The following is a 12,913-nucleotide window of genomic DNA, read 5'->3' as shown; positions in this document are numbered from 1 at the left end:
CACACTGTAGATATGGACAAGTGAGGTGTTTTCAACAGTTTTCCTTTTGCCAAGAGCCCATTAGGTAGGTATGTAATTACTGAATATCATGATGAATTACGCATCATCAACTTATGTGCGCGCGCGTGTGTGTGTGTGTGTGTGTGTGTGTGTGTGTCCGTGTTCTTTCAGATTAGCCTAATTTAATGTGACTGTTGTAGGGGAGGTTTTACTGTATAAAAACTAAGGGCTTTTGGATCTAATTATAATGTTGATTTATAGCTTCTGAGGGTTTAAGTGTAGTTTTTTCACTGGAATCTTGATTTATGAATCTCATGTTTCCACCTGCTGGAGCAGTAGTAGAATTACATGGTCTTAGCTTCTGGAAAATTCATTTACCAACTTTATCTTCCCTATTAGTGTACTTCAATGTGTTGGCTTATTATACCCATTTTTGGTAGTTATTTTCATTTTATTCCTATTAATAGTATAATTCCACTGTAGGTAGAGACACACACATGCACACACACACACACACACACAGATAGGTACCTATATATCTGAAGTGTGGAAATTAGACAGGGAAGAGAAGATCAATCTGAAAAAATCCTTGAGTTGTTTAGCTGCAGGCTGCAGAAAATCTGTCTCCTTTGTATCCCTCAACCCTGGTTATAAATCATGATTCTAGTCCCGAGCTCTGACATAAGTCTTAAGGACTTTGTTCTCCAAAGTCTCTGGAACCTTTGTGGCACATAGTATCCTTAAGAGTTACTGATATACAATGAAGATTTCTTCCCCATTTGGATGAATGACCTTTGTGGCTTGTTTTCTTATACAGTACAGACACTATTGCTTACACTATCTCTGAGGTAGACACTACATCTGGATTTTCTGATAGTGTTGGTAGAGTTTATGTGCTCTTCATTTGTTTTGTAAGACAGGTGGCTGGGTTTAAATGTCCAAGGCATGGGCCCTGTTATTTAGATACATTGCTTGTTCTACTGCTTGGTTGTATGCCTTCCCCCACCATTTGCTGTTAGATATTAAATAGCAAGTGAAATTTAAAAAAAATGTCCTGTTGTCTGGGATGGTTGTAGTGTCTCTAAAGGAAAGTGTGGTGTTTCCTAGCCTGCTTAAAGGAAACCTGGAGGAGAGCTCATCGTAACAGCTATAGTTCCTGGCTAGCTGACTTTTCCCTCCTTTGATATCTTCTTAGTGGGTCCATACTCTGAGAAGCAGGGTTTTGCTCCTCCGTTTAGACAGATGCCATGTAGGGTAGAATGGTTCTGAAAGTGGGATCACTGGACCGGCAGCATCAGCATCACTGGACAGTAGTTCCTTGAGTACATCCCGGGGACCTACCCCAGACTTCTTCAATCGAATGCGTGGGGATGGGGCCATTGGGCTAAGCTTAGCCAGACCTCCAAAGCGGCTCCAATTTGAGAAGCTCTGCAGCAGTAAGCACAGAGGTGACTGCCTTTGCAGGTGTTTCTAAGTCTTGATAGATTTAGATGTAAAAACTGGCTTTGAAATTGTTTATGTTCTCCCAGAGGTATCTACCATTTCCTTCGTTGCTTCTTCTTGATGATGGAAATAGAATTTATTTTAAAAAATTATATTGCTATTTAAGTAGTTGTACAAAGGAGTTGCCATTCAACAATAAGTTTATGAATACCATGCATCTTGAATGACATCACCCTTTTCAAAATTCTCACTTGTCCCTCCCAATTTTACTCTTCTCCTCTATTTTCTTAGCTTTGTAGAGTATGCATTTAATTTTATGACTGCATTCTCCTCCCTTCCTTTCTTCATTTATCTTTTGTTCAGAACTATGTGGAAAATTTTACCTTTCCCATACTCAGAGAAAAAAGTGGCTTCTCAAAATTATATTCTTTGTATAACAAGTTGTTTTGTTATAGAAAAGCAACAAATATTCTGTTAAAAGGCTTAAAATAGTAAATACTATACTACCCATTAAAAAAGTAATATAAAAGGCTTAATTTGCTATAGGCTCAGACTTAGCAAGTCATTTACTCCTCTCATTAGGAGAATAAAAGCATTCGTTATGAAATGGCCTATTTGTGCTGTCTCAGAATGGCATCATTTGAGAGTACTAGTCAGGGCCGGGTATGTGGTTTAGTGGTAGAGTGCTTGCCTAACATGCATGAAGCCCTGGGTTTGATTCCTCAGCACCACATAAACAAAAGGCTGGAAGTGGTGCTGTGGCACAAGTGGTAGAGCATTATCCTTGAGCACAGAGGCTCAGGGACAGAGCCCAGGTTCTGAGTTCAAGTCCCAGGACTGGCCAAAAAAAAAAAGAGTACTAGTCAACTGTCTTATTCTGCAGGACCAATCTCACTATTGAGTGTGATGTTTATATAGAGACCTCGGAGAAGGGAGGTGTGTTCATTGCAGGAAGAGTAAACAAAGGTGGTATTTTGATCAGAAGTGCCACAGGAGTTTTCTTCTGGATTTTTGCAAATGGATTTTACAGACTTACAGCTGATCTTGGTAAGTGACAATTTAATAGCACATGACTGACTGACTTGGTGGTATTTTATTTGAGCATCCACTTGTTATTTTTGGGAGCAATAAAGAGCCCCACTCCAAGATGTTGTGTATCTGACTGGTAAGAGATTTAACTCATGGAAACAAATAGTAAGCAATTCAAAATTATAGTTATTTGTATGGAGATAGGCAGCTCACTGCTCAGACTGTTTGTGTTGGCTGGGGTAAAGTGGTGATATGAGGAAGAGATGTGGAGATTTTAAGAATGCTGCTGTTGGGCTTATGGAAATTAAGGAATGGGATTCATCTACTTAAAATGGAGAAATCCTATGTCCTAATTTACTTAACACTTGGAAACATCCTGACTTTTCTCATTGATCTTAACTATGCTTGTCCTGGGTAGAATAATACTGTGAAGAATAGGGGCATAGAATAAGTTGATGTTGAACTTTATACAGTTCATACATCCCGCTTTATTGACACTAGACCTTTTTGATGTTGACCTTTCTTGATTCTGTTTCTTAACTTTCCTCCTGTATTGATTATGGCTTTCTGTTTTTTACATCATCTCTGTAAATAAAGAGGGAGTGGGTGGTAAGGACATTGGTATAAGGACTTACTATATAGCATGTCTAATCTGGAGGGTACTGCATGGATTTTCTAATCCATAGAGAAAGCTAGAGAGGTGAATTGATTTGCCCAAACTCTTAAAAACTAGTTAATGGAACCATGGGAACTAAGAACTAAATTTTCATCTAAAGCCCCAAGTTCTGGGTTTCTCTTAGTCATTCAAATATAATAAATGGAAGCTTAACTTACTCTTTTCATTCTAAGTTAGTGCTGTTACCATGTAAGTAATTCTACTAGCTAGATTTCAGATTGGATTTTTGGACTATATCTGTCCTCTGTATTCAGTTCTTGCAAGTACAAATATATATATATATATATATATATACACACACACATATATATAATATATATCTTAATGATGTGTACTAACTCTTTGTATTGCAGTTATTTCTAAATTTAATTTTACTGATTCTTTTATGATCTTACATAGAGCTTATGGCTTGAGTAGAATCTCAATAAGTGCTCTTGAGTGTATGACAGGAGGGATATTTTGTGTTAAGTCAGTTGTAAATCTAGAAATGAAGGGATGTTGTTGTTTATGAAGACTGACTGAATTATATATAACTACCAGCTGAGAACCTCTGTTGAATTATAGGGTTCTGTGATTATAGGAGTCTGTAATTATAGGTTTTCTTTTCGTTTTTTGCTGATCCTAGGGCTTGAACTTGGGGCCTGGGAGCTGTCCTTGGACTTCTTTTGTTCAAGGATAGTGCTCTAGCACTTCCAACTTTTTTGTAGTTAATCAAAGAGAAGAGTCTCATGGACTTCCATGTCTGTGCTGGCTTCAACCCGAGATCCTCAGACCTCAGCCTCTTGAGTAGCAAGGACTATAGATATGAGCCACTGGTGCCTGTCTCTGTGATTTATATCTTAATATACTTTTTTGTGTCTGTTACAGCTGGGTGGATGACGTATACTTCAGGACATGCTGATATTAGAGCACAAGAATGGTATACACTCACATTAACAATTAAGGCAAGTATTTCTGACCAGAATGCCCAGAGGTAAAATGAGTGGAGGAAAGTAAGATAAATAATGAAGAGTCAAGGAACCAGAAAAATATCTTTTCTCACAGGATGAAAATGTTTCTTCTGATATGATTTTCATATACTATAATTCATTTCCTTTAGAAATTTGGATGTCAGGATAGATAATAATTTTGAAGACTTATACCCATCCTTCCACCCAGCCCTACTCATTCTTGTTTCATCACCTTTGTACATTCTGTTTCGCCCTTGCATTCTTAGCTTTATGCTGTTTGCTGTCAATGTCTTTCTCTAGTTGTCCAATCTGAAGATAGAAAAAAAGTAAATGAGTGTATGTGCCTATATTTCAGTGGAATTTTACTTATAAAAATATCTGACCTAAGGGCCAGAGTTTGCGAACTAAGGCAGTAATTGAGTAAAAATTGGTAACATGATAAAGTAACTTTTCCACTCTTATTTTCTTAACCAGGGGGGTCAGGGTGGTGTTTGAGGTTAGGTTTGAATGGCTGGAAGAACAATATGAGCAAATTGCACAGCTGGTGTTTAGGGCAGACAGGGCTGGCCTTGGATAGTGTTCATTTGGGGAGGGGGGTGGGTAGCAGGATGGCTAGAGCCTGGGGAGCAAAGGGGTGGGGAAGAGGAAGAGGTTAGCCACTGTTATGCTTAGTATTGGCTCTGTGTCAATTCCCTGTCCTGAAAGTAGCAGTAGAACTTAGAAAGCATTTGTAAAGCTGAAGGTAGTTGTTCACATTAGGACTGTGGCTCTGTCATTGGAATTGGACATCTTAGATTCCATTCATAGCTTTTCTGGTAGATATGTGACCTTGGGCTTTAATCTTATTAAACCTCAGTATCTCTAGTCATAAAATAACAGCCAAACTGGGATTTGTTGGATTATATTATATGCCTTTGTAGTGATATCCTCTAAACTAAGGCTAGAAATTAAAGTTTCCCTCCTGGCTCGGCAGAGAAAATGAAGGCCTTAAAATAGTGAGATAGTGGCAGATATTTGGGCTCAGGCAAGGTCATATCTAAAGAGCTGCTACCTGTGATTCACATAGCTGTATGTGCACCTACTGTAAAGAAAATTTTAATTTCATATTGAGAAAGCCTTATCATAATGTTTAAAACCTTATAATAATATTATAAAAAGTATTATTCTTTTGTTAGTTTTTCATGTTGGTGGAACTTCAGGAACTATTCTAACAGTCCTAGCATTATTTTCCTGTGTTTGAGATTTTTGCTCAGACATGAAGAACTGTGTTTTGGAGTATTAGAGTGAGACTAAGTAGACAGGCCATACATTATTAAGAAACAGATTTGAGGGGATTATTTCTATGTGTGTTCAAGGGCTGTCATCTTCTCTATTCCAGGGTCCTATTTCATCTGGCATGTTGAATGGCCAGTTATTGTGGGAATATGTCCCGGTCCATTACCCAAGGAACGGCTGGGCTGCGATTGGAACTCACTCCTTTGAATTTGCACAGTTTGACAACTTTCATGTGGAAGCTGCACACTAGAGATCTTACAGAGCATGATAGAACACTTTTTGGATTTTCTTTCTTTTTGATTTTGGTTCTGGAGCTAATTATTGTCTTGGTGGACCAACATGTATGCCTTTTGAGGCTAAAATAATGCAGAGTAAGTGGGGAGAGAGATATATATTTTTGCTTGATCGGGTGAAAATTTTTTATTAGAAGTAATTCTAATGTAGGTGAACCTTCAGCATTTTCTGATGATTCAGACCTTGAAGGCTTGGTGCTGTTACCGAGGCAGCTCTCTTCATCTCATCTTCAAGTGATCATACAGATGGCCAGGACTCTGTAGCCACTGAGATATAATTGAGTGCTGACCGTATGTACAAGTAAGCTAATCATCTTGAGACGATGCTCCATGAAGAAAGCCGAAGGCCACTTCAGCATGCTGTCATCACTCCCAGAAGTGCTTTTTCTTCTCTTGAAAGGATGATGCTTTGGAATTGCAGGATATGATGAGTGAAATGATTTATTAAAAAATACCTCATTAATAAACTAACTTTAAAGCTATTTATGAAATAATAAATATTAGCAGGTTAAATGGGGCATTTACATTCTCTCATTCTTTGAATTCCAACTTTGAATCTTGTGCCACTTTTCTAAGTGTCTGAGAATGTTGTCCCAGATGACTGGAGAAAAGGGTACCCAGCATAAGCCAGTGCTCTGCGCGGATCTAGAGATGCCTGTACCAGCCTGCCTGTATGTCATTCCACTGTGCCTTTTGTGGTTTACCCTCCTGTCTGCCACAGATGAAACATTAATGAATGTTTTCATCTCCTTACACGTGGAGCTCACAGGACTGGATTATTTCCTACAATTTTGAATGATGAGATGCACTTATTACAGTCCCAATGTGTGTATATTTAAATATGGGTGAGACCGTTTCTCATTAGTAATGATTTCTATCTAAGCACTAATTTCATTCTTATAAACAACTCAATTATTCGTGTGGGTGAAGTAAATTGTAGAATTTTTTTTTAAGGAATGAATTACTCATTGAACTAATTCTACTGCTTAGGAATTTGTAATAGTCTAACATAGGCTAAGCTAAAATACAGTTTTGCATTACTTTTGAAGACAGGCTAATTACTAGAATAAATTATATTACAAAGAAAATTCAGAGATTGAAATCAGTGATTTCAAGTTTATATCTCTAAATATTGTTGAAAACTAACATATAGGTCTAATATATATATATGTAGTAAAATGTTCCCATTTTAAGTGCACAACTCAGTGAGTTTTGATGAATGTTTACACCTGTGTAACCAACTCTCCAGTCAAGCTCATGACTTTTCACCACTCCAAAAAAAATCATTGGTATGATTTCTGCTGCTAGGGATTTTCTTTTGTTTCAAATAAAAAGTATTATAATTTGCTCTGTACTCTTGTGAATGGTTTTTTTAGTCAGCATTGTGTTTTGAAATTTGTTCATATTGTTACGTTGCTCCTTATATACTGAAAAGAAACCTACTACATTGATCTTTCCTTCTCCCAGTTTCCAGCATTGCAAATAAGACTGCTATTCACATGTATACTCATTTATATTTTGTGGGGGGGACATTTTATTATTTTTTCTGTTCTTAGGTTACATATGTGTTTAACTTTATAAGAAACCACAAAACAGTTTCCAAAGTGATTGTATGATTTTCTACTCCCATCAGGAAGTTTTGAGAGTTTAAATTATTCCACACGTGTGTGTGTGTGTGTGTGAGGGTGCGTGTGCACGTGCACATGTGCATGTGCCAGCCATGCGACTTGAACTACTAGGTCTTCAGACGTAATAGTGATTTCAGGTTTCCAGTTCATCTGAGAGGTTGGTTATTGATTGCTTTCAAAACAGTATAGCTCAGGCATATAGGCCTGGGATTGCTTGTGAGTTGATGTCACTATAGTTGTTTACATCTTGAACATATTCCAGTTTTTTAAAATGTTTGGTAGTTTTTTTATCCAGTAGGTTCCTGCTAATTCTTCTTTCTCTGGCCAGTGGGGTTTTATACTGTGACTACATTGCTTAATCTTGAGCCACAGATATAAGTTGACTGCAGCAGAGCTTTCTGACTTTGTTTCCTGCACACTCCCTTCCCTCAGGTCCTCTACACATGTGGATTTCAGGTGCCTTGATCCCATTTAATTCTGGTGTGTATATTTCCAATTCTACACTATCCTTGCACTCTGGATAAGGCTGTTTCCCCATCATGCATTGCTTCTAGCCAGAAGATGGGGGTGACAGTGCTCTGCTTATTTGTTCTTTCAGGAAGGCTCACTGTCCTGGGCTCGCTGCTCCTGACGCTCTGACACAGTTGTTTCGGTGGAAGGACCAGTTTAGTTTCAGTTATTACTCAAGGCTGCAACAGGGCGGCAATGTGCAGGAATGATTCTCTTCCATAGTGTGGGTTTACGTAAGGACTGATTGCCTGAAATTGTCAGGGTTTGGGGATTTCATCATCTAAGAGGATGAAATTGCTTAGTGGCAATTCTCCTTGTGGTTCCTCCCCAGATGATCTGGTAACTGCCCAGTGGCTGCCCAGATGTGGGAAGTCATGTGACTGTGCTTTTGAGGAGGTGAAGACAGTGGCCTGTGTATTTGATCATTTTTGCCTTTTTGTGTTTAGTGCCACCAGTAGAAAGTTATATAGAAATATTACACACTCAGGGTACATTGTATGACCTTTATATGAGCCTTGTGTTTCTTAATCATTGGCCCAGGGGTGGGCCCACTAGTTTGTGATTCTGCCTCTGGGAAGGGGAATGCACTCTTAAAAGTCTGGGATATTTCCTTGTTCCTGCTCCTGTCTACTTAGCTGCCTACAGGAGTCCTGTAGGCAGGTGAGTCCTGGAGGGAGGTTCAGGGTACTAGAAAGATTTTCTGAAAGCAGGAAGATGGTCAGCTCAGGCTGTATCTACACACCCATAAGCAAAAGTATTGAAAGAGAAATAGTAAACTTGGAATGATGTTCCTAGGACCTGTTGAGCACCGTTTAACATTTAGTAATCCGGGTTCATTTACCAGGTGATAGAACTCATAACTTTTAAATTAGGGATTTAATGTACAGAATTAGGTGATTACTTGTGGGGCACACCTGGAAGTCAGCTAGCTGGCCCTGCCTGTTTCTCAGTCTTGGGGCCACGTGTGGCTAAGATGGCGGTGCCTAACAACAACACATAGCTGTTACAAGTGTCTGTGGGCTGTGACGCCCTGGCTCTTCTGCCCTTGATGGACAGCTCATGCCTCCCCTTCCTGCCGATCTCAGGCTGGGTCGGTTCTCCTCTCCATCTCATTCTTCCGGCCAGCTCCGGTGGGCTCTGCACCACTCCTCCAGGCAGCCAGGTTCAGCTTTCCACTCTGCTCTTCTTTTCTTCCTTAAAACAGTCTTCTTTGTTCATTTTTCTGTCCTCTAAAGCTTAGTGTGATATTGCCCCATCTTTTCGGGGATACCCTTACCTCGGGTCGTCTAAAGCTTAGTGTGAGATTGCCCCATCTTTTCAGGGATACCCTTACCTTGGAACTTGCTTGGCTTGGCTCGATGAATTTCACTTTTAGTGTGAGATTGCCCCATCTTTTCGGGAATACCCTTATCTCAGGTCATCTAAAGCTTAAACCTATGCTTCCTTGTGCCCCATGTTGGGCACCAGTTGTCGGGGTCTCTGGCCCCGCATGCTCTTCTGGCCCCCCACGCTCTCCTGACCCGCGGGAGAGACTGGGAAGCTCGCCCTGACCGGGGCGGGCCAAGTAAGGAAAGGGTCAGCAGGCCGCCCGCACCCAGCCCTCCCTCACCAGAGGACAATCAGCCTGGGAGTCAAGTCCATGCAAGATCTCGTTTATTGGGGAAGTAAGTGCCACTAATATAAGGCACAGGAGCCAATCAGGTCTAAGATCAGCAGGAAGGGGAGGGATGAGCTGTCCATCAAGGACTGAAGAGCTGGGGCGTCACAGCCCACAGAACCGCCTCCGGGTTATAACCAAAGACACTTGTAGCAGCTGCGTATTGTTGTTAGGCGCCGCCATCTTAGCCACATGGCCCCAAGACTGAGAAACAGGTGGGGCCAGTGAGTTGACTTCCAGGTGTGCCCCACAATTACTAAGTTATTGGAAGGGCTGAAGGAGAAGAATTCCGGAGCCAGCTAAGGACATCACTGCTCTGACTAAAGCAGAATTCTGTTGCAAAAGCTGCTGTCCAGTGTGCTGGTCGTTGCGTCACATGATCATAGCTAAAAGTCAAGCATGAGGAAGTTGTGGCCAGAACTGTTGGCTTTTTAAGCCCTGCTGAGTCCACTTACCCCACAGAGCAGCAACCACAAATATATATATCCCACGGGCTTCTTGAATGTCTTCCATTTTTCCTCTCAGTGTGGCCAAGTGGTGGGATGACATCACATTTGAAAGCTCCAAGGGAATCTTGAATATCTGAAATTTTTTTTTTTTAAGATTTCTTGGAACAGGAGGAGGGCAGGACTGTGCTAAAAGTCACCAGGCACCACCCATTTATTATGCACGCTGGCATGTACATAAGGAGGCTAGTGAGAAGTGAACCAGGAAAAGATGAGTACCTGATGAAAGAGCAGCGAAAGGAAGACAGGAGAAAAAATAGAAGTCAAAGTGGAATCACCCATGATGAACTTGATGTCAAAAAAATGTGGGAGATGAGACACTTTCACAAAAATGGAAGGTCAGCCCTTGTGAAGGACAGAATAAATCCTCTGACTCAACAGTCCTGTTGCAGAGTGTCCACAGAGAAAGGGGATGACTTCCTAAAGTTAATAAGGGATATATACCCAAACCTGTCTGTCACTTGTTGCTCATAATTGCCTAGTGTTAACACAGTCTAATCAAACTGAATTGAACTGAATCAAATTGGATCTAATCTAGTAGATAATAAATGCTAACACATATACATCACAAAGTGCCCTATTGCCTTTGGAGAGCTTGGCATTGTTGCCTGGAGAGGGCAGTGTGTGGCCACTAAGTGGATGCCAGCTTTGGAAATGGGGGTGGGGGGCTGGGAGGATGGGGTGGGGGGAAGTTGTGGTAGGGATGGGGGGGGTCTGATTTGAATCATGATTGCATCACTTCGTGTGACAATAGAACTTTATTTTTCAGTGCATCCTTTTATCTGTCAAATAGAGATAATACCAGTCAAATGGGCATCTGTGTTGTGAGAGCTAAATGAATTAGTATAATACTTCCTTTATAGTTCTCACACACGAAATGAGAGGCAATGATACAAGTTTCCAGTAAGATTGATAGCCAAGCTCCTCTTCAAGTGAAATTTCAGATGATTTTTTTAACCTTATTTGCATTGTACTGTATTTGTGTCTATATACATACATGTATTTATAAGGTACAGGTAGTATTTTTTAAAGCTATTAAGGTTTTGTTTTTTTTAACCCACAAAAAAAGGCCAGGTTTAAGTCCCTTCTTTCATTATATTAATGAAAGTCAGACACAATTCACTCCTAACAGACCCGCTGCAAGGTCACAGAAGAGAAGCTTAGCGTGTCAACCAAGCGTGGAAACTCACCGTCCCCCAGCAGGGCCCAGGGGGCACCACTGGGCATGAGGCACCAGCTCGGATTGCCATGGCAACCACAACCGAACATTAAATACGGAGTTCTGAAAGAGGGGCTTTTCTGTATCATTCAGAGAAAAATAAGTCTTTAATTTTATTTATTATTGACAGTAATCTTCTTTTTCCTACATCAAAGATCAAGACTTCCATCCTTTGACCACAGATCTGAACAACAAAATGGGATGATTTGGCATAGATGCTCTTTTCATCAACACAGCTTCTTCTTTTTTTTCCTTTGACAGCATTTTCTTCTTCTGATGGCCTGTGGGCTTATGAAAATTATTTCACAAGCATACAAATGAGTGGTATCCTCTTCAAAACAGGATCAAGTAAATCCATGAATTATTTGGAAGTAGCTTGGAAACTTGATGTACAGGTGATGGTTTGATTTGTTTGGTCACTCCCATGACAGGCACTCCTACTCTATGGCAATGTTTTCATTGGGAGAGTTGTAATTATTAGAAATAATTGATGTTGAACATACAAATTAACCTTCTTGGAACTTCTGTAAACAGATACAAGTTCTAAATCAGAATCAAACTCTGAGGAAGTCTAATCCTTTACTTTCAGGCTTTTCAAGTAGATAAAGGCCACTGCCATGGGCTGTATTGGGGCATGGCATTATTACCTCTAATATGATATTTTTAGGATGCCTCAGGTAACAGAGATGTAAGGACGAATCATCAAAAGATGAATCATCTTTTGTAGTAGCATTGTTTGAGAAACGATTGTCATTTTTCCTTGACTTTCTCTAACATTTCCTTTTCATCAGGTTACCCTTCAAAAATGGCAGAAAGTAGTGTTTGTCTGAGTGTCTTGATTTGAGAATTGCTGGCTGTGTTGCTGTTCCTGCTCCATGTGGTGTGAGGGTCTATTTTCACACCCATCTCCTTAAACTAAGTCACTGTAGGGAGGGGGTAGGGTGTCTCTCAAATACCCATCTTACTCCAGGAACCTGTACCAATGTAGCTGGCACAGATGATAGGGGACCCAACCAAAGGGTCTGATCGCCCTGCTAGTGGTCTAAGAAGTCATTACTTTATCTATTACTTGTTAGTCTTTACCACCTTGAGATGTCATAACAGAATGCCACAGGCTGGATGGCTTGAAGAACAAACCTATCTTTCTCCCTATTCTGGAAGCTGGAAGTTCAAGATCAAGGCTCCAGTAGATTTGTGTCTGAGGAGGGCTCCCTTTCTGACTTGTAGAGGGAGGTGTGCAGAGCGAGCCAGAACACTGCTGTCGGTCTTACAATGGCATTCATCCTACTGGGGGGCCCCATTCTCTACCTCCTAACACCATCACTTTGGGGGAGGGCAATTCAGTGTTGGAATTTGGGGAAACAGTCCACAACAGTGACTGTGTGGTGCAGCTGCTGCTAGACTTGAATTATCCTGTTTTTACAAAGTGAGGTGTTACCGAACTTTGAGAACTCCAGCGAGGGACACAGGGCCATTGAGGTGACCAGCCTTTCAGTGCACCATTTCTGAATTTGTATGCTTTTGTCTGTCTTAGACCTGAACACATAGTTGGTGTAACAGTCAGGTATGGAGTCAGGTATGGGATGTTCTAGTCCTAGAAGTGTCTGCGCAGCCAAGTCATCCTGTATTAGAAGTTGGGGCCTGACTCATCTCTACATGGCTTTATGAGGCGCACTAGACCTCTCCTGGTTGAATCACCACTCTGAGGATAGATGGAGGACTCCCAC

The 12,913-nt window shown here is 40.7% G+C and overlaps 1 protein-coding gene across 2 annotated transcripts in view; it reads left to right on the top strand.

Annotated features, from left to right (window-relative positions):
• Galc (galactosylceramidase) overlaps nucleotides 1-7,020 on the top strand; it is a 39,397-nt gene extending 32,377 nt beyond the window's left edge. For both annotated transcript variants that reach the window (XM_048361833.1, XM_048361834.1), the window contains exons 15-17: nucleotides 2,327-2,490; nucleotides 4,016-4,092; nucleotides 5,477-7,020. In XM_048361833.1, the coding sequence (XP_048217790.1) occupies nucleotides 2,327-2,490; nucleotides 4,016-4,092; nucleotides 5,477-5,623 (388 nt within the window). In that variant the 3' untranslated portion in view covers nucleotides 5,624-7,020. The remainder of the gene's footprint in view (nucleotides 1-2,326; nucleotides 2,491-4,015; nucleotides 4,093-5,476) is intronic.
• Nucleotides 7,021-12,913: the final 5,893 nt, after the last annotated feature.

The sequence above is a fragment of the Perognathus longimembris genome, chromosome 14, assembly GCF_023159225.1.
Source record: "Perognathus longimembris pacificus isolate PPM17 chromosome 14, ASM2315922v1, whole genome shotgun sequence".
NCBI classification, from domain to species: Eukaryota; Metazoa; Chordata; class Mammalia; order Rodentia; family Heteromyidae; genus Perognathus; species Perognathus longimembris.
Note: the sequence above shows the minus strand (reverse complement) of the source record. Positions and strands in the feature narration are given on the sequence as shown.